At 41.3% G+C, this 22,464-nt stretch overlaps 2 protein-coding genes across 2 annotated transcripts; one reads left to right on the top strand and one right to left on the bottom strand.

The window, feature by feature from the left end:
- Positions 1–618: 618 nt before the first annotated feature.
- LOC309438068 (uncharacterized protein) lies at positions 619–19,120 on the top strand (the record flags this gene model as incomplete). The annotated part of the gene is made up of 19 exons (XM_082048975.1): positions 619–706; positions 2,055–2,182; positions 2,801–2,944; positions 3,586–3,669; positions 4,208–4,375; positions 4,444–4,540; positions 4,637–4,860; positions 5,600–5,753; positions 5,830–6,038; positions 6,125–6,242; positions 6,398–6,603; positions 7,010–7,127; positions 7,850–8,019; positions 8,794–8,867; positions 8,945–9,072; positions 9,880–10,069; positions 10,479–10,620; positions 10,891–10,990; positions 19,065–19,120. 19 exons carry the CDS (start codon positions 619–621, stop codon positions 19,118–19,120), a joined length of 2,598 nt encoding a protein of 865 aa, XP_081905101.1.
- Positions 19,121–20,146: 1,026 nt separating this feature from the next.
- On the bottom strand, positions 20,147–20,659 carry MSGN1 (mesogenin 1; the record flags this gene model as incomplete). The annotated part of the gene is made up of 1 exon (XM_082048187.1): positions 20,147–20,659. One exon carries the CDS (start codon positions 20,657–20,659, stop codon positions 20,147–20,149), a length of 513 nt encoding a protein of 170 aa, XP_081904313.1.
- Between the last annotated feature and the right edge of the window lie 1,805 nt (positions 20,660–22,464).

Raw genomic sequence — 22,464 nt, 5'->3', positions numbered from 1 at the left:
TTGCCTAGTTTATGCTGTGGTGATAGCTTGAGACTTGAGCTTCTCAAGCAATTCCATTTGCTCCTGTATGGTCTTTTCCCAGCATGAACCAAGTAGCTTCTGGTACTTGGACAAGTGAGCAGGGTAGGCTGATGGGTAGCTGATGTGACTGTTCCCCATCCTGAGTTGGCTTGTGGCTCCTCTTGTGAGTAGGTGTGTGTGGTTTGGGGGGTTTCTTTGCCTTTGTTTTTTTTTTTTTGGGTGGTGTTTTGGGTTTTCTAGGGTTTCTTCCTCTCTTTTTCAGGACAGTGGGAGGACTTTCTTAACTTTCTTCTTCTGTTTTATTCAGTCTAAGGTGTTTGGATTGAGGCAGCCAATTCAATACTTTGTTCCATGACTGGCTGCTGCAGGCAGCATTGCCTGCTGACCAGACATTTACTATTGGAATACTGATTTCAGAGCTGGTTTTTCTCCTGGAAGTATTGCTGGTTTAAAAAATAACTTTGACACCTCCTAGCCAGGTGTGCTAGAATATGATTGTTGCAACACTGACTTTATAGAGCAGTCTGGAAAGTAACAAATTTCCGTTACCTTTACTCCCCTACTTACTAGCCTTTCAATATATTCAACACAGGACTCATGAGTTCGGAGTGCTTGGGGAACCTTTTGCGTATAACGCTGAGTGCCGAATATTTTAAGGACAAACACTTAACTTTTTCTGTTGTTGGTAAGTTGATATAGAAGAACTTGAAGAGAAAATTACACAGGGTAAAATGTTTAAAATTCTCTGAGGTCCTCCTATACTAGAATTCCCTGGATTATGCTAAGATCAGTGTTTAGTAGGCTGCACGTCATTGTAAGTAACAGGCAAATGCTACCTTTATTTCTGTATAATCTATCCTATGGCCTCGTTGAGTTTTAACTTAGCAATATGAAGTCTAATCATGGCTGTCTTTAGAATCAAAATGCACATGGTGTTTTCTAGGCATGTTAATGCTGGTGGATTTCTTTCCTGGTGAAAATGTTCCCCAGTTACAGCACATGTTAATATTGTTATGAAAATTCACTATCAGAAGCTGGCACTACACTGATTTTTGCACTAGTAGCTCTCCACTTTCTTTGCTTTAGCTAAGGGACCTGGTGAAGACATACAAATTCTTAATGAAGTTAAGAAAAACTAGCTGGGGCCTCTGGCTACAGGCTTGGTAATCAGCAAGTCATGCATTTGAGTGAAATGCATCACAGAGTGCCTTGGAAGGGAAGAGTCAGATTGACTGTTGGGCTATAAATGTAATCAGGTGTAAGATTATATGTATAAAATGTAAACTCAGCTTTAAACTAGTTTTCCATGCTAGCTAGCTAACTAGATACAATTTATAATCAAACATCCATTGATCCTGGATCCAAACATCCAAAGACCTGCTTAATGTATGTTCTTTGTCTAGTTGTCTGCATCCATACATAAAGACACTCTGGAATATGTACAGTTTGAAAGTATAAACCGATTATTTTTGGAAGAGAGAGATTTAAATAAAAAAAAAAAAAAACAAACACCACAGAGACAGTTTTGTAGCCTAGAAAAATACAAGCTAAGCTTTAGTGTGCTCATCATACTGGTTAGACCCTTGAAGAGACTCTGTTGGCCAGGCAAGCATTGGAGAGAAACATGAGCCTCTGGCAGCCACCATTCAGGCTCCTGATGTTGCTAACCTGTCATCACCTGTCAATTCTGACAGCTTTGACACTGATGACCTAACTGACTAACTGTGCTTACTGGGAGTTTTGCACCTGTAGGATTTAATATCTTTCCATGTTGATATTTCTTTTATTCTAGTTAAGTCCTCAGGCTGCTAGCATTCCCTGTCCCAGTCTGTCTGCAGTTCTACCTTTTTACAGACTTTGTCGCAACTCTTTTCTACCACTTTGCAATTCTCTCCTGTGTCTGAGCCCAGGGCATGAAGCTGGGCTGTACCGAAGCAGAGTCAGCTGAACCCTATGGCAAGGACAGGTTGCTGAGGGAGTTTGCAGAGCAGGAGCTGTGCTCATTAATACTGCTCTGCACTAATTGCCCATAGATCGATCTGGCATAGCCTGGGAGCTGGATGAGGCCATGGCATCACAGTGTGGCTATTTAGTAACTCACAGCAATTGGAGTAACATTGAGTTCCGTGCTTCTGCACTAAGCTGCCATTCTCACTTAGAGGTAAGTCTGTTACAGGTATTTTGACTAGAGTTCTGTTACATGTGACCTTTATGTGAAATAGAACAAAATTATTGATAGGTATTAACTGAAGTGTCATAATGACTTGAACATCTGTTAGCAGAAAGTGATTTAATTCTCCTCAAACGTACCCAGAGGTCTGAGAATATTTCATAGTATTGATATTTGAATGGCCTACAGATGAACCCATGAAGAAGCATATCGCACATGCCCTTGAAGGGCAACTGTTCTCTCTTGGAGGAGAATAGGGAATTCTGTCTGGAAGCTGTGTTGCACTCTCCTCTAATATTCAGTGTCTGATAGACAGTAGAGCAAAAGCTCAGATTTGGCTGCTTGTTTCTTGTTTACTCATACTATGTCATAAAACACAAGATTAGCTCTATTTTAGGGACCTTTTTTTTGGTCCAGTTCTGGGGCTACATGAAAGGTTGAAGCTGTTCCCTAAAGTATTTATGTTGCTATGTCGCTATACTCCTATATGCATGTAGCCTGCAGAGGCTGGTGGGTGGGTTTTGTAATTTACTTTTAGGTCACAAGGGTAGGAGGTGCCTATCTAGGGAAAAACAGTTTAACAAGCAAATGTTCTCTGTGCCCATGCAGAAAGATATGTTCACAGTAACTATACAAATCAAATCATCTCGTACTCCTGATATGAAAAATGTTAGAACTCATCTGAAAAGTGCAAGTTGCCCTTATGGTCTGTGCAATACCAGAGAGTTACTATGTGAAAGTAACTACATGGAGGTAAGTGCTAGAAGTACTTATGGAAAAGTACTTAAGGTAAGGAGGTAAATACTGGATGATGCTGTCTTTGAAGCTGATTAGATGCTAGGAATGTGTATTGAAAATGAAATTTGAATGTCCTGCTATGAACAACTCACTAGCGAATACACAGCATGCATCTTGAGTTTACTGATGCATTTATATTATGCTTACATAGCCTACTTATTAATAGACAATAAATTTAACATGGTATTCAAAAGGTTAAGATAATGGATTGAGCTTGCTGAACGTTGCCTCAAAAAACCTTGTTTGAGATAACAAAAATGTATTCTTTCTGAAGGAAGCTTCTGTATTGAATTTGATGGGGAGAAGAGAGCTGAAAAAGGATTTTTCTTAGAAGAGGACATGGGAGTCAAGAACAAAATCCTGTTGTTAAATGGAAGGAGAAATAGGAAGATAGGCAGAAAATGAAGTTGAAATCAAGTAGACTATAAATAATGCACCATGCATGATGGGATCTTAGGCCATGATCTTTTACTCGGTGGGAGGAAACCATCCATCTAGGAAATGCTGCTCTCCCTTGAAATAGAACTTGTAGGGTGTTGAGGACAAGAAAACATGTGCCATCAGAAAACCCCTTACAGAAGCTTTTTTCCCTTCAGGTTTCTGTCAGGAGGGAGGTTCCACAGACTGTAAAAGACTTTGTTCAAGATGAACCTGAGGACTGGACTTTTGCCTTTCCAGAGGTAAAACCACAGGTTTTCTTCCTATTAAAAGCTAGGCACAACCATCCTTCTAATCTATGTCTACACAGTACAAAGTGTCCTTTCAAAAAGCACTTAAGTAGGAAGAGCAGAAATTCTGTACCAAGTATTTTTAGTAATTAGACATTTTGTATGTTAGAAATATAGACAGCTGTAAGCTATGTCCCCAAGGAAGAAATGGAAATTGATTTCTCAAAAACACTATAAATTAAGTATTCCCCAGGTGAGGGACTGTGTAACAAAATCTATCTCTAAGACCTCCTGGCCCAGAAGTGAGCAGTGGGTAGGCTTTTTTCTTCTTGGACCCTGTATTTGTAATGCAGCAGTGCAGTTAATCTCTGGTGCTCTTAATATGTGAAGTTTTATATAGTGGGGAGGGAGGCTGGAGGGGTATCCCACTAGCAGTATTCAGAATAAGGCAACAAAACTGCTGGACAGATTAATACAGTAAATGGTTCAGTGTAGTAAGTCTGGTACTTTGAAGAGCATGTTTAAATTGTTGACGAGTTTTCCTGAATAGGCAAAAGCACAAGAAGCCTCAGTATGGCAAACAGTGTTTCATCAGCCAGAGAAAAAGAAGGCTTTTCTTGTAAGCGATGCTTGGAGTGCAGGTTATGGACTCAACACCACAGACACCAGGGTTCTGCTGCGAATACCACACACTGCTGCATCAATTCAGCTGGTTGAGGTCGGTATGCTCACTCTGCCCCAGCAAGCTGCCAGGCTGTGGATGTCTAACCAGATCCCTTTCTACAGGCTCAGGGAATTACCTTTTCTGTGGTGAGATCAAGTACATTTTACAAAGAGCGATGGATGATCCTGATGGTGGATACTTCTGTGGCATGTCCTGTAGGTGAGAAATGCAGTACCTTATTCCAATGCTTCAATGTACAGGGACCGACTTGCAACTAGAATAATGAGCTGATGCCTCTCATATCTTGTCCCTAAGACGGTGTGGACTACACTAACAAAACAATCATCTGGACTGTTCCAAAATATATTCAACTGCTCTCTACTGCAGCAACTAGTTTTAAGGATGTGCTTGTTGAAGCTGGTGTGGATCTACACAAACTTTCTGCCAAAGAAATGGCTTCCAGGAAATATGTGTTATTGAATGGCTTTAATGCAATTACAGTGAAGATACCAATAGGTGCAGAAGGTGGCTATTATAAGGTGAGTGACTTATGTTAGGAGCAACAGACTTTCTGTTCTTATTTTTTTTCTAATTCTTAATATTGTTCCTTCCAATTAAAGGATGGGGAGTGGAGGGAAGAAAAGATATATTAAATATTCCAAAAGCCCTAACCAAAGATAGCTCTTGTCAGCATCACTTTGAAGAATTTATTTTCTTGCAAGCACAGATGGACAGAATTCTATACAGACCTATTGATTAGTTTCCTTCCTCAGGTTAACACAGAGCTTTCATCGTTTAGTCCTAATGTCATACTCCTACATACAGTCCTACCTGGACTGTAAAGCATGTGTGGATTCTGTTGTATTTTACACAAAAAATTCAGGAGAGTGGGAACAACCCATTTGTCCACAAGACTGTATGATATTGGGATGGGCTAAGACTGGACATCTAAATAATATAGTTGCTTGGAGTGAACTGAATCCTGGAATATGTTGTGACAGCTGAACTTCAAAGGAAGTTGCAGAAGGAGCCCTTTGACTGGTGAAATAGTCCCCTGCTGCTTTGAAACTTCAAAATGGGAGGCAGTTTTCCAAAGGAAGTCCTGAGTATTCTGAGAACTTAAACTCATAGGGCTACAGTAAATGCCACTTCAGAATTTATAGATCCTGAGCTGAGGACCATTGTTTGGAGCTGTAGCTCTAGCTGACCTGGAGATGGTACAATACAATTTTAATGTAAAATCATGTTCTACTAAAGGATGTTGATTTGACATTCTAGACTTCTGTGAGCAATGGACAGCATGGGACAAAATATGCCATTAACTTGTTCTTGGAACATCAGTGGGAAGATAACAAATGGGGACGAACAAAATATACTATCATCAAGGAAATAGAAACACCATTTGAAGAAGTAGAACTTGTTATAACCAACAGTAAGTAGCCTAATGTTGAGTTTTCTGAAGTTTTTTCATACTTTTAAGAGCTTAATGTTATTGCCTTCATTTTCAGACTCCAATCTCAGTGCAAGGCTAATGAATGTGACATTGGGAATGTTCCTCCCAGATGTGGAGCTTGTGAACTTAACCATTGAGGGGACAACTGTTGCTGTACCTGAAGCTGTTCAGCACGGATATCGAACATATGAGATCAAATATGCTAATGGAAGCAAAGCCTATGTAATCCAAGTCCCATTTGATGCACCAAGCATTAAGAAAGAGGTGTGTACTAAGATACTGCAGCATACCACGGTATAGAAATTAAGATATAACTTGTTGATTTTATTTTTTTAATCTGATTTTCCTAGTACATGAAAGTGGACATGAGAGCATACACCCTGAATGTCACACTCACATTCATAACTCATCCAGCAAGTGACACCTTCAGTGTCCCAGTCATAGCAGTGTCAGCTGTTAAAGATGCAGGTAAACTAGTGGGACTTGGGCAAAACTGTACCAACCTGGCTGTAAACTCAGCTGTTACCTGGATTAATTTCAGCCAGGGATACTGTCGGACTTAAATAGCCCTGTTAAACTCTGATGGCAGCTAGCATGCTGGCTGACTCTTGACTGTATCACAGTACTACCCAGTGCAAGAGGATTTTGTGATGGGAGGAACCTTCATCTCGTCATCACTCGTGGGAATGTGGACCAAAACTGGCTGCCCTTCATCTCAGACTGGAACCTCACCCCGGAGGCTGTGCAGAAGTACAATTACAGCCTGAGGGACAATGGCACTCACTTGGCAATCTCTGTTCCTTTCCTTTCTTCCCATCTGAACTATGAGGTAAGGACGTCAGCATGTAGTAGTTAAAAGGCATGTTCTGGCTGTGAGATGTGAACATGATATGCTATGTCCTTGAAGATGAAATAAAACTTCCCTTTGAAGTAGGCTTCAGAGGATTAATGGAGAACTATTTTCTGCCCTTGAAAGAATGTTTCAATTTCCCTTAGTTAATATTGGCAGAAGTAGACAAGAAAAAAAATGCAATGGATTTTGTATCACATTCTATTGCAAAATGACAGAAAAATCTCATTCTGTTGGCTTCTAGACTAAAAAAGTCTCTTCTGTGGATTTGATTTTTGAGCAAGCACCATTACCTTTGTCATGTCATAACCCGCCCTCCTAGGTTTTGAGTACTGTAGTTGAATTGTCTTTATTCTTTTGTTCATCCTGCGATTATAATCTCTAGGTTTTTCATACTTCTGGAATAAAGGCTTCACTCTACTTAACCTTGAAGGATGGCAACACCTTGGCTAACAGAAGGGATTTCTCAATTTCCTGCAGATTTTCACCTTCAGCGCTAATACGTAATAACATGTTGGGGATTAGCTGTTAATGCTCTTTGGGCTGCATAACTAAGTCACACAAGTCTGTGCAGTCTGAAATGTTTCTGGAGTTTCTACTTGTGTGATATTTTGTTTGCCTGTCAGATGTCCTGCAAAATAAAATGCTAGAAGGGAAGTCAAACTGCAGATTGGAGTGACTACACTCTCTATTACAGGAAGGGGAAGAAGGAGGTGGGAAACTCTACTTTCCCTCACACCTCCAAAATTTATGAAGCATTATAAAAAGGTTTTTATGGCTGTTTTCAGGGTTGAATGTTTGGTGGTGTTGGTTTTTTTTTTTTGGTGGTGGTGGTTGTTGTTGGTTGGGGTGGGGTGGGGGGGGCATGTTGCTAGGTGGGGAGAGGGTCAGCATGTATATTAGTTGTTCTAAAGCTACTTATCAGTATTGAATGTATTGAATATCTTGGCTAGAAAAACCTTTTTGAGAGAAGGTGAGAGTTCCCAGGTGGAGAAAGTTAAGTGCAATCACCAACTTTGTCCAGGTAGTTCACACTCTGCTGGTAGTTAGCTTGAAGAAATTCAGATGTTAGTACTGATCGGAGTCTTGATGAAAACTCAGTCCTTGTAAGCTGTCAAAAAAACTTGCTAGCAATTCCATACAGGACCTCTTTGTGCTAGGCTACAAAATAAAGGCATTTGAGTCCAGATTTATATGAAAATCTATTTTTTTTTTTATCTTTCAGAGTGCCTGCCCAATGGCACTGTGGTTATTACTGCAGTAAAAGTGGCAGGAGTTGCAGACCTGGACACCAGCCTGTTTGTCTTGAGGGATAGTTTGTGCAAACCAAGTCTAGTGACAGAGAAGACTGCGACCTTCAAGTTCAATGTGAACACTTGTGGAACAAGTAGAAAGGTAAGGGCTTAGTAATGTGAACTTTGCATTGGGGTAGGGTGGTTACTGGAACTGGCAGAGATTCAATTGAGCAGAAGCTGCAAGAAGGTCACAGCTGACATTTTGTTTAGTAGTACATCTACATTCTTTTCCTGAGGATACTAAATTCAGTTGGGCAGAAGTTCTTATTTAGTAGAAATTGTTTTCAAGGCCAGAGGGGCTTTCTGAAACTAGACTCTAGTTTGACATCCCCACGTTATTTAATAATGGACTTGGATGTGAGCTTATGCTGTTGAGATATACTCAGAGGCCTTGCAGAAGCTGGTGAGGTGTTGCTGATGACTACCTGGCCTAAGACTAGAGTGGATTTTTTCCTGCCATTCATGTACTGCATAAGTAGAAAGTGGATAAAATAACAAAGGATCGGATCATGCTCATATTCAGGTCACCGCAAATGCATCTTGCTTCTACAAGTGTTGCATCTCATGCTATACATTGATTTTTGTCAATGTAAAACAATTGAGGTCTTTTTCTCAGACCCAATGCACTCCCTTTCTGGGGTGTTATGTCATATTCAAGATATTGTTAGCTGATAAACTGTTTGTTCTTGACTATGGCATAGCTGTCAGTTTTAGTTCAGTAGGCACAGGGCTCTTGGCTGGTAACTTCTGGCTATTCCTAAGTGTACTCTGCTCAGGGCAGTCTGCCAGTCAAGTGAAGGGATGTGGATATTGTGTCAAAACCGAAGTAAACTCTCACGTAATTGTCAGGTTTGTAACGATGTGTTTCTTTCAGTTCAATAGCACAACTATGACATATGAAAATGATATACTCTATTTCAGACCTGGCAATGATACACCAGTATACCAGTAAGTGTCATTCCCTAGAAGAAGGTTGTCCAAGGTATTTTTGTTTCTAAGATCTAATGTTAAATCTCTTCCCTCAGACTGAAATTTGCATGCTTGTATGCAATTAATCAGACTGTTGATGTCCAATATGAATCTAAGAAGAACCCACCACCCAGTATTAAGCCAGGGTTTGGCTATCTTGATCTTTCAATGAAGCTTTTCAAAGGTAACTTTAATGATTAGATTTCACAGAATGGTTGAGGTGGTAAGGGACCTCTGAAGGCGATGTTGTCTAGCTCCCCTGCTCTAGTAGGTCCACCTAGAGCAAGTTGCCCAGGACCATGATCAGATGACTTTTGAATATCTCCAAGGATGAACTGGAAACCCCTTTAAGGCCTCTGAGAGGTTTTCCACTCCAGAATGCCATAAACCTGGTATATATAGTGGATCAGACAGATACTTGCGTCATCCTGACTTAAGTGTCATTTTCCCGCTTGGCCTGGGCATGCTAGAAGTTTTGTGCAGTGGGTGTTATAACAGCTTTTTTCACCTATCACATCCCTAAGTGTTGTTAAGCAGAGTTAGCACTGACTGCAATAATCATGACCTACATCCAAGAAGGCAGCTACATGCAATATTGCTATAAAATAGTATTTATGCCAGCAAAAAGGGCTAACTGAAGCCTGAATCAAATCCTCATCGTGACTGAAGTGCTCCTGACTAATTTTTTATTGGTTTTTTTTCATCCAAGTACCTTTATAGAGACAGTTTTAAATAGGCATCTTACTCCAATGGGTTTTTGCAGGTGTCTTGCTTCTGAATCCTCAGAGCCAAGGAATAAAGTTCAGATCTTTGCTTCCATTGCCAGTTCTTACATTACTGTCATTCTGTCCCCATGTGTTGACTTCCATACACTCTCCTAGGTTATAGTGTTACTGTGCCAGAGTAAATGGTGGTGGAAAGAAGAGTGAAGCAGAAATCTTGTAAATGTGCACTCTGTAAAAAGGAAACTAACATCAATAATCTCTTCTAGACAAATCCTATTCAGAGCCCTACCAGAAACTGGAATATCCTGTGGTAAAATATCTGAGAGAAGCACTGTATTTTGAAGTTGAACTGCTCCAGCCTAAAGATGAGAGGCTGGAGCTAAACCTGGATGACTGTTGGGCTACAAACTCCCAAAGCCAGGACAGCCTTCCACAGTGGCCCATCCTTATAAATGGGTAAGGAGGGCTTCCCTCCTGGATTTGGTAGCTGGTCAGCACAAGGTCCCTTACCTTAGGTGGGAGGAGAGGGGAAGAGGACAGAAGTTGGCTTGGATACATTTTGTCCTGATGAGCAATTGTTGCTAGGCTGTTGAGAACATGTTGATGCTGGCACAGTGGCTATGCCTTCTGGTGGTCAGAAGTGCTTCTAACTAACAGCTTCCAGCTGGAAAGGAAAAAGAAGCAACCCTGACTGTGGCCAAAGGCAGGCACCATGGATGCGGGAGGCTCTGTCCATACCTCTGTGGCCTAAGGAAACTGGAGAGAGGAAAGCTCCTCTGTATTTCACTTTCTTGCTTTGTTTAAAGATCTGGTTGAAGTGGTGAAGGTTTAGGTTAATTCCATTTTCTTTTACTTTCCCAAAAAGGTGTGAAAACAGCAGAGACTCCTACAGAACTGTCTTCCATGAAGTTGATTATAGCCTCAGAGTAAAATTTCCTCAGCACTTAAAGAGATTTGAAGTGATTATGTTCACCTTTGTACAAGGCACAACTCTGTTACAAGAGCAGGTGAGATGTCTCCATGGTCTGTCATGCTGTCAGCAGTCCTGATATGTGAGTCTGGAGTGGTGCATGCAGTAAATGTTGTGTTAAGCCTCAGCTGGCCAGGTGCTGCTTGGGGCTACTAGCCACTTTCTTGAAGGTATAAAGCTATGAGAGTAGTAATTAATGACTAGCCACTTAGCGGTGTTCAGTCCATCTCCTTTGGGGTTAGTACACAATCAGATGTTTGCCAAATAAGATTCCTCTATGCATAATATAAATTTTCTTGTCTTGTAGCTGTATTTCCACTGCAGTGTGATGATATGCAGCACTATGCAGACGAAGACTTCAGGCTTTCTTTGTCCAAGGAGATGCAATCCTGGGAGACACAGAGTTGGTAAGAAAATGGGCTCTTTTCAGGTCAATCCTGAATCTTTCCTCAGCAACATGGCACATGTTCTCAGGAGCTGTGTCAGGTGACAGACTGCTTGTCCTAGAGCGTGCTGTGCAGAAAATCAAAAGTTTAAATGTCTTGCTAGACCGCAGTGCAGAGCCACATCCGCATGGGCAAGTGTCATCTGGAGCAGTACTTCTTAGGAAAGAGAACTAGCAGAGGTTGGTGTCAATCTTAAAATTACACTACCGAAATACCAAGCACGCTGCTGTTGTAACCTAACAGACTTCTGTATTACTCTCCTCTCCCTGTAGGTGAAGACACTGACTTCTGGCAGAGACTAAACAAGAACTATTTAGTTTTATGAAGCTGTAGTTAAGTGGCCTCAGCAAGCACAGCATGCCCAGATGTACAAGTAAGAACATCTCAGAAGTATCTACTGGGAAAATATATTGATGGTGTCTACTGAGAAAAGGGTTAGCTAACCAGTATGGATGTATGTTTAAGTTAGTGTGTACAGTGTCAAACTCTTTGTCTTTTGTGTGACTTGCCTCTGACCTAGTCTGCTCAGCTAACATGTCCAAAACCTGTGTCTAGTCACTTTGCAGTTGGAAGCAGCTGTTTTGGGTAGGGAGGAGGAAGGTGGCAACAGGTGTGAAGTCAATTGTAAAACACTTTGAGCCTTTTTTTTATAGCTTCAGTTTGAACAAAGGGTTGCAGGGAGCTTAATGTCAGTAAGAGAAAGTGTTTTTCAGAGCAAGATGGGGATGAACATATTTGATCCTGTAGTGGTTATTGACAGTAAAGCTGTAAACTGTGCAGAGCCACAACACTGCTGTGAGATCCAATGTCAAGTTGGTTTCCCTAGTTTGGGGAAAATCACATATGGGTAGCCTTTGTAACTGTTTAGCTGAGTCAGTGAAGGAAAAAAGCTTTTAGTGAAGACTTGTAGTAACAGTAACCATAACATTTTGTGGATAGAATCCACGTATTAAGAATTCTTCCTTATTAAAGAGCATGATCCTTAGGACCTCCTGTCAGATTATCTTTTCTTTTAATGGGAGGAAAAGTTCTTGGTGGTTTCTCTGCATCTGAACAGTGATATGAAAACAGTTCATATTCAATATTGTCTCTTCTTGTTCTAAGGAAAGCCATTGCTTAGCGTGAATCATTGTCTGTTAGGGCTAAAGATACAATAGTGAGTGTCTGCTTTTTAACTTTAAGTAGAATTATATTACAGGGAATCTCAGTGAAGGCTAACTTAAGCAAGGAACAATTTTGTGAATCTATTTGCACTTCATGAAAAAGCATGGTGTCTAAAAAATATTGTAGCTCTGTCACTATAATACCTGTATAGAGATCCCACTAAACAGCTTGCGTTATAATTACAAGCTCATGGTTCTAAGTCTTGTCTGTTTTCCAGTTGCTTTCTAAGCGTATCTGTAGTGGATGTCTTTTACTGTCATTTCTGGGGAAAAAAAAATGTGGGCTTCCTAATGAGGCATATGTCAAGTCCTTAGCTGTTCATCAGGAGTGTTTTCCAATAGAGGAGGCTACTGTGCTAAAGAAGACTTAACTTGTTACTGCTATGGTAGCTGAAGACTAAATCCATGGAGCTGTGATACTGAAGAATGAGATGTAAATATGTCAGCATAGGAACAGAAGGAAAATGCAGAACATATAAGCCTGACAGCAGACTTGACAAGTCAGTGACTTTGTGCTTGGTGCTTTCCCCTATGTTAACCAAGTGGGTAAAGTACTCACTATTCCTCAGTCTCCAGGCACAATCTATTGAGAAATCAAAGGCCACACCTATAATATGCACCTAGCAGAAAGTAAGTATGGGCGCTTAAGGTGGTATGGTCACTTCCCTGTGTGTCTCCCAAAAATTAGACAGTTACACAGTGTTTTCTCCAGGCAGGTTGGTGGCAATCTTCATCTGCCGTGATAGTGCTCTACTGGCACAGTGTGGATTGCCTTGGGTAGCCTGGGCCACCTTATCCACCCTTACAGCTGTAGGGGAAAAATGTAGCAACCAGGGGCTGCTGTGAGAACCATGCACAAAGCTGGGCAGTCTGTTTCAGTGCTGTTAACTCAGTCTCAGTTGTGGCTTCCTGGATTTGTGATCCTTTTCTTCAAACCAAGATTTGAGGCCAGCATCACCCGAGAATAGAAAGCTGGTATTTACAATCTCCTTTAAGACACCTTCACTTCTTTTCATAAGATTAACCAGCATCTTGATATTCTTTATCTGTTGATGGGGACTTAAGAGTTGTTGAAAAGCAAGATGATGCCCAAGTAAACTGTGGCTTTACTCTTCAGCTCTTCTAAAGGTTCTGCTTAGTGCCATTTAACAAAATGAGAGATGTTAATAGGTAAGGTGGGCCTTTATCTTTTTGATATGTGGGAAAATTCAGGGAGATCCCCTTCTGTGGTTGAACTAGGATTTATGTAAAGCTCCTTGACGGATTTTCCAGTAACATGCTAGACACAAAGTCCATTTGAATATCAGTAAAATCTTGTAAAGACATGACAGTAATACTCTTTCTACCTCAGAGGTCTCTGTTTATACTAAAATTCAGGAACTACCTTCCTGGTTATATATATATATATATATATATATATATATATATATAAAAAAGAAAAAGTCCACTTCAAGTGTTGTATCAACACCTCTCTGCCTTTTAAGTGGATATTTTATGACCACATGCTTTTCCCCTGGTATTTGGGATGGGTTTTTTTATATCCCTGTTAACACAAGTTGAAAGCAGATCAATCTTCTTTGTTTATGCTTAATGTCTTCTGCAACTTCAACAGGTGAATGATAAAAGTCTAAGGGAAAAGAGAAGTCTGGTGTGATTTGTTTTTATAGGAAAATAGGAACAATAACAGAAGTGTACCACAGACAGTTATTTCCATTTCAAATAAATGGCAGTAAGTCAGCACTACAAGTAGCCTCATTATAGCTGATCATTGATAGGAACGTAGAGCTCCCATTTTCACTATAGTCTATATTCAGTGACATGGCTAGTACTGTTTCAGTGACTTAAAGCAGCAACAACTTACTATTTAATACTGAAAAAAAAATAAGAACTGGCACATTTTCTAGCCCAATTAATTTTCTCTTTTGGTAAATGGTTTTATTTTTTGTTTTAAATCTCAATGTCTTCAGTAAATAAGTAAATGTTAACTACTGCTATCCAGAGGAAAATGTGTTCTGATAGTGATTTAATGATCTGGGAAGCTTTGGTTCAAGCTTTGGCTTCTGCCACAAGTCAATTTGAGACTTCAGCTAGTCCCTCCCATACAATTTCTTCTTTCATTTGTGCATGTGAGTCCAGAAAGACAAAGTGTTAGCTAAATTCCCAAGTCCCAGATGGGCACATGCTGAGAAATAAATGTTTTGAAGCATAACTAAGCTGCATCTGTTTCCTTGCAATACTTGGTGTAGTGATAACAGAGCAAACCTAGGCTTCTGCTGTTGTGTAAGGAAGCAAAAAGTCAGGGGCTTAATCAGGGAGCAGTTCAGATAGATCCAACTTCTACAGCTCATGAAAAACAAGCTGCTTTACTGGGAGCTGGGACTTTTCTCCACAACTGAGTTTCCCTTGTGTTACATAAAATAATAGCATTTGTCATTGTATGGCAAATAAGTTGGGGAATAAAAGTTAGAAACTAGCTCCTTAGAAGCTGGGGTTCGTGTATATTGTTGTGGTTTGGTTTGTGGTGGTGGTTTTGTTTGTTGTTTTTTTTGGTTTGGATTGGTTTGTTTGTTTGTTTTAAGCTACTGCTATGCAGAGCTGGAAGGAATGGCCCCAGCATCCCTTGGCAGAGGGGATGTGGAGCTGTGGCAGCTGCCAGATAAGCAGCTCCCCCAAGGAAGGGGCAGGAGGCTTTCTTCCTCCCAAGCACACCTATGTGCAGCCCAAATGTGTGACCATAAAACCTCTTGGCACCTACGTGGTGCTCCTCAGCGTAGAATTTCAAAGCACAGTGTGTGTGAGGATGGGTGGCCCCAGGCTCCCCTCTGCTTTGGGGGTGGGGGGTGAGCTCTGCTGCTCCCAGAGCCAAGGCTTGCCCAGGAACATTCTTCCATGTGTGATCTTTTAATCCCTGGGGAATATTCTCTCCAAGGTACTTACTCTTCCCACTGAGAGGGAACTTGACCTCCTTACTGTCTTCAGGGTGTTTATGTGGGTGTTACTGCTGCTGGCAGGCAACATGCTGCTGCACCCTCTGTATAGGTGGGCAGGGAAGCTGTCACTCCCCTGAATTCAGATGGAAAGCCTGCCCTGGAGAGCAGAGCTGTGTGTGTTCTGAATCCTGGACTAATACCCTACTTACTAGGCTTTCTCCTTTCCATTGGTGTGCCTTCCGATAAATAAAGCAGTATCATATACTTCCAGCTGTGCCAGAACAGCCTCTGGTCTCTCTGGAGGTATGAGAGGAAACCCAGAGCCTATTCTCACACTGGTGACAGCAGCAACAACTCTCTCCTGCCTGGCTCAAGGCACCAGAGGAGTGAACTGCCTTTTTCTTCCATAATAAAAGTGTTAGGATGGCTGTGGGGCAAAAGTCCCTCACTTCTCTGGCTTCTGAAACTTCAAGCAGTCACACCTGGTTGCCTCTCAGCAATTCACTCAGAGCTGAGGTAAGGGCACAGCCCTGAACATGAAGAGCTGCTCAGAAAAGCAGCTGGTGGGGTCTGGCCATCTCACCCATCATTTAGTGCCTCTCATTCATCTCTTCTCTTGCCTTCAGCCTCCTTTACCGCACTGCTCTCCAGTGCCTTTGGGCACGGAGAGCATATGCATGGGCTGGGCTGTTTTTCTCTGGCAAAGTGTGGTAGTGTGGTTTTGGGGGTTGATTTGTTTGTTTTTACTATTATTTCTCATCTGGGAGTACTTTTAAAAAGGCAAGATACCTATTAATTGTGTTTAGTGGCTTACTCTAGGAGCAGCAGAATGGTGTAACCATCTCATCAATGAACTGAGAGTGAAGGACCTGTAGTTCAACCAAATTGCAATGCTTCTCTGTCTCAAGGTTTTTCCTAAAATTCTAAAATACTTTGCAATTAATTAATTTCTATATGAGATCTTATGTTTCTCATCCTTCCTCTGTTTAGTATTTGAGTGCTTATTTGCTGGCCTTTCAGCATTATGACCAGTATCACTTATGAAGCATGACTTCATGCACCAATTTTTGTGTGAGATAACTGTGAATGCAGTAGAAAACTATGTTCTGATGGTGGTGGTCTCTTCTTTAGTACCTGTGTTCTGTTCTCCATGTTTGTGAGGAACTTCAGTGACATGCTAACCTGAAAAAGGGAGAGATCTTTGGGCCGGAAGAGTTCATTCCATTGCCTGGGACTAACCCCAGTTCTCTCTTCTGTATTGTTCTCTTTAATGTGGTAAACAACTCTGTCCCTTAAGCGGGATGGAGTTTAATTCCATGGACTTCTAGTGATTGTTGGGCTGCTACTTTAGCTTTATTTCCATGTGTGTTTTTTAACATAATCTGTTAAGGGAAGTTAATTGTATGTAGAGGATTTCCTCTATTTCTGTGACTTGTACAACTTTTTCAGACTGAGGTTCCACTCTTTTGGCCTCTGTTCTGTGGATTATTATGGTTTTCCTGTTGGGATTCAGTACAGCTTTATGGATCTTAAATATAGTCCTGGGGGACAGATCTCATTCCCTCAAATGGAGGGACTTGGTCTTTTTCACACCGATTGAATATCCTAAATTCACAGAATCACAGAATGTTAGGGATTGGAAGGGACCTCGAAAGATCATCCAGTCCAATCTCCCTGCCAGAGCAGGAACACTTAGATGAGGTTACACAGGAAGGCGTCCAGGCGGGATTTGAATGTCTCCAGAGTAGGAGACTCCACAGCCTCCTTGGGCAGCCTCTTCCAGTGTCTGTCACCCTTACTGAGAGGAAGTTTCTTCCCAAATTTAAGTGGAACCTCCTGTGTTCCAGTTTGAACCTGGGGGTAAGGAAAGAGAAAAGCAGAGGAAGCTTGACTGTATTCCATTTTATTGAAAAATGAACAAAATCCAACATTTAGTAGCAAGAAGACTTGCACCCTTGAGAATATAACAATTCTGGTTATTTCCTCTGGATCAGTGAAATGTCTATGCCAAAGGGAAGAATTACACAAGGAGGGGTTTAAAGATATGCTCTTTGTCGGGTAGAGCAAAAACTCCTGACTTTCTGAGAAGGGAGAAACAAACCTGACAGATCCCAGGAGACTGAATATACCCTACATCTTCTACTCATACCTCAGTCACTTTTTTCCCCGCCCCCCACACAGGTGAAAGGAGGGATCCCCTGAAAGGGGATCAAACAAATTAAGCAGCACAGAAGTAAAACCTATTCTAGTAAACTAACTCCATCTTGGACATAGGCTTCATATTATTGTAGCACAGGGAATGATGTAGGGCAGGCCATTCCCCAAGCTCAGCCTAGATGCAGCCACACTATGCTGGAGCTTGAAGTATTTAAAGGTATGACAGCAGCCACTGGGATTCTGGGGATAGGTAGTAGGTACAGGCAAGGTCTAGTTCAGTGGCACAGAAGCAGTAAAGCGTTCTTCTGAAACCCAAATACTTGCCTTTGTGGGCACTTGGACTTGCAGGGAGACAGAGGAACTCTACAAGTACCCAACAAGCTGTAAGCTTTAGCTGCATCCCACCATGTTCAGGGCCTTCACCTGCCACTTTTTCCAGGTTGGTGAAAATGCTGACCTTGAGCTACTTCTCAAATCTGCAGGCTACATCCTGCTGGGACACTCTTTCTCTATAGAGCATTGCTTAACTCTGTCTATGAGCAGCTGCCTTCTGAAGCCATTAGCTACCAGAGATTTCATTTGCAGATGGGTAAACTGAGGCAGCAATGCTGGATGACCAGCCATGGTAAATACATAAACTAGCAATAAAAGTGGATTCTTCTAGTTTCTTGTTCCTCTGCTTTAACCATGGCCCTGTAGATTTTCCTAGTTAAAGAGCTGAAAAGAGTAGTCATTACCTGTCATTTCAGGTGTGGAAGATTTAAGGAATAAGGTTAAAATTCTTCCCAAGCATAGACAATATACCAAACTGCTATATTTGTGAATGATGATGGTCCCATCACAGGATTATAGGGCTCTCTTTCTGGGTATCTGCTTGTGGGGGTTACCAGAGCTAGTGAGCAGATGCCCCCTTACAGCTGTCAGTGACAATGAGAGTCTTTGAGAAAGGACATGGGATTGAGCTCTTGGTTATGGTTCTGTGCAAGATCCCATGGGTAACATGCAGTTTCACTCCCTTGCACAACATAATCCAGACTGGCCTTCTCTATGCGATGCTTTATCTGCTCCTATCTGGACCAGATGCACAGGTTTATGCTGAGGGATGCCATGCTGACATGAGTGCTGCTCTTCATATGTGCAAAAAGTTTTGTCTAGCTAGACAATTTTATAGGGCTTTAAAACATGATTTTACTTCTTCTTGCTGAATGCCTAAAGCTTGTAAGAAATCTAACATGGGTTAAAACAAAACAGAAGCATGTGGTTACATCTTGGGTGACAGTGCTACCTGCATAAATTTGAATGTAGCTGCTTTCTTGAGATGCTGACAGGTTTCATGCTGATTGCTCCAATCTGCCCGTACTGTGTAAGAAGACTACTGAGCCAGCAATGTACCATGACAATTGTATTTCCTTCCAAACAAACAGAATGAGAGGGGGAAAAAAAAATAAAATGCAATATAAAATGCAATAAAGTTTTATCTTTGTGATCCTTTGCTGTATCATGTCTCCAGAAGCCTGAAACATCTGCCCCACACAAATGTGCTGATCTGCCCATCCTGATGAGACAAGGCTGTTACGTCCTGGCTGCTGCTCTCTCCGAGCCTTACATCTCCCCATGGAGAAGAGGTTAATTAGACTTAATTAAGTATCACAGCACACAGCACAGCCCTGGGTTTTGCTCCTCTCTGTGTGTTGCTGGCCTCAGCACAGCCAAGCCTTATGAATCTTATGAATCAGTTTGCAATGAGATTTACAAAGCATTTTTTTTTTGTTTTGTTTCCTGCAGTGCAGTGCGACCTATGTGATACCTGCCAGATGAAAGTCAAAGTAGTTAAGGATTAAGACTATGTCTTCATTTCTTTGGGTATTGGAGGGTTTCACATGTGTTTTTTACAGAAATGTTTACTGGCTGTAGGAAACAGCTGATCCAACAGCTTTTTATAATGAAACGTTATGGTTTCAGTATACCTTGAGAATAGAACTTTGCATCTTTTACCTGAATCAATTTAATTCATGTCAGAGAAGAGAAAGATAACTTAGCCTAATCTTATTTGTTCTAGTGGTTTGATGTAAAAATGTCCTCCATAATTTACTAGACATTGAAATAAGGGTTTCTCATACATTAAATACAGAAATATTATATGCTTGTGTATATATTAATAAAGAAGATAGGATTTAACAGCAATTTATCTATACAAAATGTCAGTTTGTTTATATTTCTTTTCCAACATTTAGCAGTCATTGTTAGATTTTACTTATCTAACAGTCAGATATATAATACAAAATACAGATTATGACACTGATATTTATTTGTTTACGAGCAAAGATGTTCTCACTATTACTTGGTTTCTTGATTTTTAGGTACAGTGGAAACATGGATAAATAGACAATACTTGAACTAACTATGCATGTTCTTCATCCTAATATTAAAGTGCCTACAAATTAATATTCCTATAGTGTTGTCATCATTTACTTTTTTAAAATGCATCTTGAAACCTATGGATTTACTATTGTCCTTATTAAACAGAAGATCAGTCAGAACAGTGATATGTAAATCCTAGGAAGATCAGTTGACCTTTTTTTTTTTTTTACTTTTGTATCAGACTAGGTTTAATATTTCTTAGAAGCTTATTATTTAAAAAAAAGACATAAAGCAAAAAGCAAGACTTCTGTCTCAGCAACCTGCAGCTCAGGATTTTAGGCAATCCTACATCACCTTCCAGCATTGCGTCCTACGTACGACAGTGGTTCTCGCTCTGTCCTCCTCTCGCATCCCACACCACCATACTCTGGCAAGGAAGAAATTTTGCTGTTTTTTTTTCTCTTGTAAAGACCCTGAGCGTGCCGGGGCGGGTGCTCCGGGTGGTTCTACACCCGCTTGACGCTGTTGAGGAGCTCCGTCAGTTCGCTGATGTACTTGATGGTGTACTTCAGGGTTTGTATTTTGGTGAGGGGCTGTCCCCTCTGGCTGTAGACGGGGGGCAGATAGTTGCGCAGCGTGTGGAGCGCATCGGCCAGGGTCCTCATCCGCAGCTTCTCCCTCTCGCTGGCTTTCCTCCTGCGTTGGGCAGACATCCGCACTTTGGTGCCCTTGGGCAGCCGGGCCTGCCCGGGGCTGGGCAAGTAGGCTGGAGAAAAGTCCACCAGGCCATAGCCCACCACGCTGCCGCCGTTGCCGTATGGGGTCTCCACTACCGCCGGGCAAGGGGACGAGGAGTAGGATTCGAAGGAAGGCGTCGGGGACAAGCTGTGTGGAGACGAGACGGGGTGCAGCTCAAAAGTCCCGGCAGTGCTTTTCCAGTCCCAAGAGGATAAGCAGACGGAGTGCTCCGAACCCAAAGCGTCTTCCATGTTTATCAACGTCTCGTGCAATTTGTCCATGCTGGAGGAGTGGTGGGGAGAAGCAATGCCCTCTGTCCGCCAGCAAAGGCTGGAGCCGCCGGCTGCCGAGACCTTTTTATGATGGAGGGAGGCAAGTGACAGAGTGGGAACGTGGGTTTGGCGAGAGGAGTTCAAAGGAGCACCACAAGTGCTAAGATGGAAAATGAACTCCTGATGTGCTAGTTTCTTCTCAGTGATAATTATCAACCTTCAGCTAAAAAGCCTTCAAGCTAACAGGCAACAGTGAGAAAGGGGGAAAAAAACATTATCTTCTTGCAACTAAACCAATTAAGGCTGCGCATCTATGTGTAATGTTGTGCTGAGGGGATAAGTGATGAAAGAGGAAAAAGAAAATTAACCATTTTACAAAACAATTTACAGACATAGAATTTAAAGATAATGACTGCTAACACAAACTCTGTATTTAAGCCCTGATTTCTGTGTAACTGAAGGCAATGGCACTACAGCAGTGATGATTTGATCTGTGCTGGCTGCTGCTGAAGTAATCTCTCATTATCTGCACCTTAATTGTGAAAGTCAAAGACGGTTTGTTTGGATTTGTGTGTGTTATGGCTCTGTGGATTTCTCTTATCATGAAGTTGCAACTTGTCTCTGGGTCGTTTTGGTTTCCAACAGGAGAAAGGAGGAAAGATCAGCAATGCGTTCCTTGTAGTCCATGTATTCATTTGTTATTTTAAAACATGACTGGGAAATCGAAAAAGGAAATCTGTAATTATAAACACAGTCAAAGTTCCATTTAAAAAAAGCAATAAGAAAATGTAATTAAAAAAAAAAAAAAAGTCATGGAAATAAAATAAACACTGTATAAACTTTGGGCCCAGACAAATGTTTTACATAGAAATTTCATTCCAAGGAAATTACAGATTAGGCATGCCTACGAGAAGACTAAAAGCTACTTCTGTAAAATTTTCTACCTCTATGAATGCATTCTTCTGCCAAAAAAAACCCTCTTCCAGCCCTCACTCAACGCAACAGTGAAGTTATATGTTAGGCAGCTCAAGTGAAAATGTATATCTTACAAATGAATAGCATTAATAATGAGCACTTTCATCTCAAGGCTTCAGAACAGCTTACAGTGATGATTAATGTTCTCTATTACTCTAGGGAAATGGAAAAGCAGAGGCAAGGAGCAACTTGCCCAAAATCATATGGCAAATCATTAGGAGAGCCAGGAAAACTGTCCAAAACTACTGAGCTCTGTAGCTCTACTGAGCAGCTCAGCTGCCAGCCATGAATTTGTATCATCAGCCCCTAATGGAAGCACAATATGATATATAATGAAAATAAGGGGAGAAAGAGTTCCAACCTGGAAGAAAATGAGAAGTAAGATTTATTTAAGAGATTCCTTCTGTGTAACAATCTGTGTGTGCACCATAATCCACTCTGAAAACGGGGGAGAATGCCTCTGAACAGCCCATAGCCAAAGCAAACTGAGGCTTTCTGGAATATACTATTTCTGTTTGATTGTGAAACCCTCACCATGACCACTCAGAAAATAATAATAATAATAATAATGATAATAAATCCAATACTTGTCACAGGATTTTCTGAATTTTCATGAGAGATCAAAATGCTGGGAAGCAGCTTGTGGGAGACTTACTGACTTTATGCTGAGATGAATAAGAAAGAAACAAAAAGTGAAGGATTTTAGCATTTCAGTCCAGGCTGAAACAGTTCGACACAATGACATCTACCCTACATGGAAATTCGGGGCACAGCCCACCACAATCAGGATTGCTTTGGGGTTTATGGTTACCTGATCGTATTCTGAACTCTTTCCTTCT

Source organism: Streptopelia decaocto (assembly GCF_964273445.1).
Source record: "Streptopelia decaocto genome assembly, chromosome: 3".
NCBI classification, from domain to species: domain Eukaryota; kingdom Metazoa; phylum Chordata; class Aves; order Columbiformes; family Columbidae; genus Streptopelia; species Streptopelia decaocto.
The sequence above is the reverse complement of the archived record's forward strand: the minus strand, read 5'-3'. Positions and strand labels throughout refer to the sequence as shown.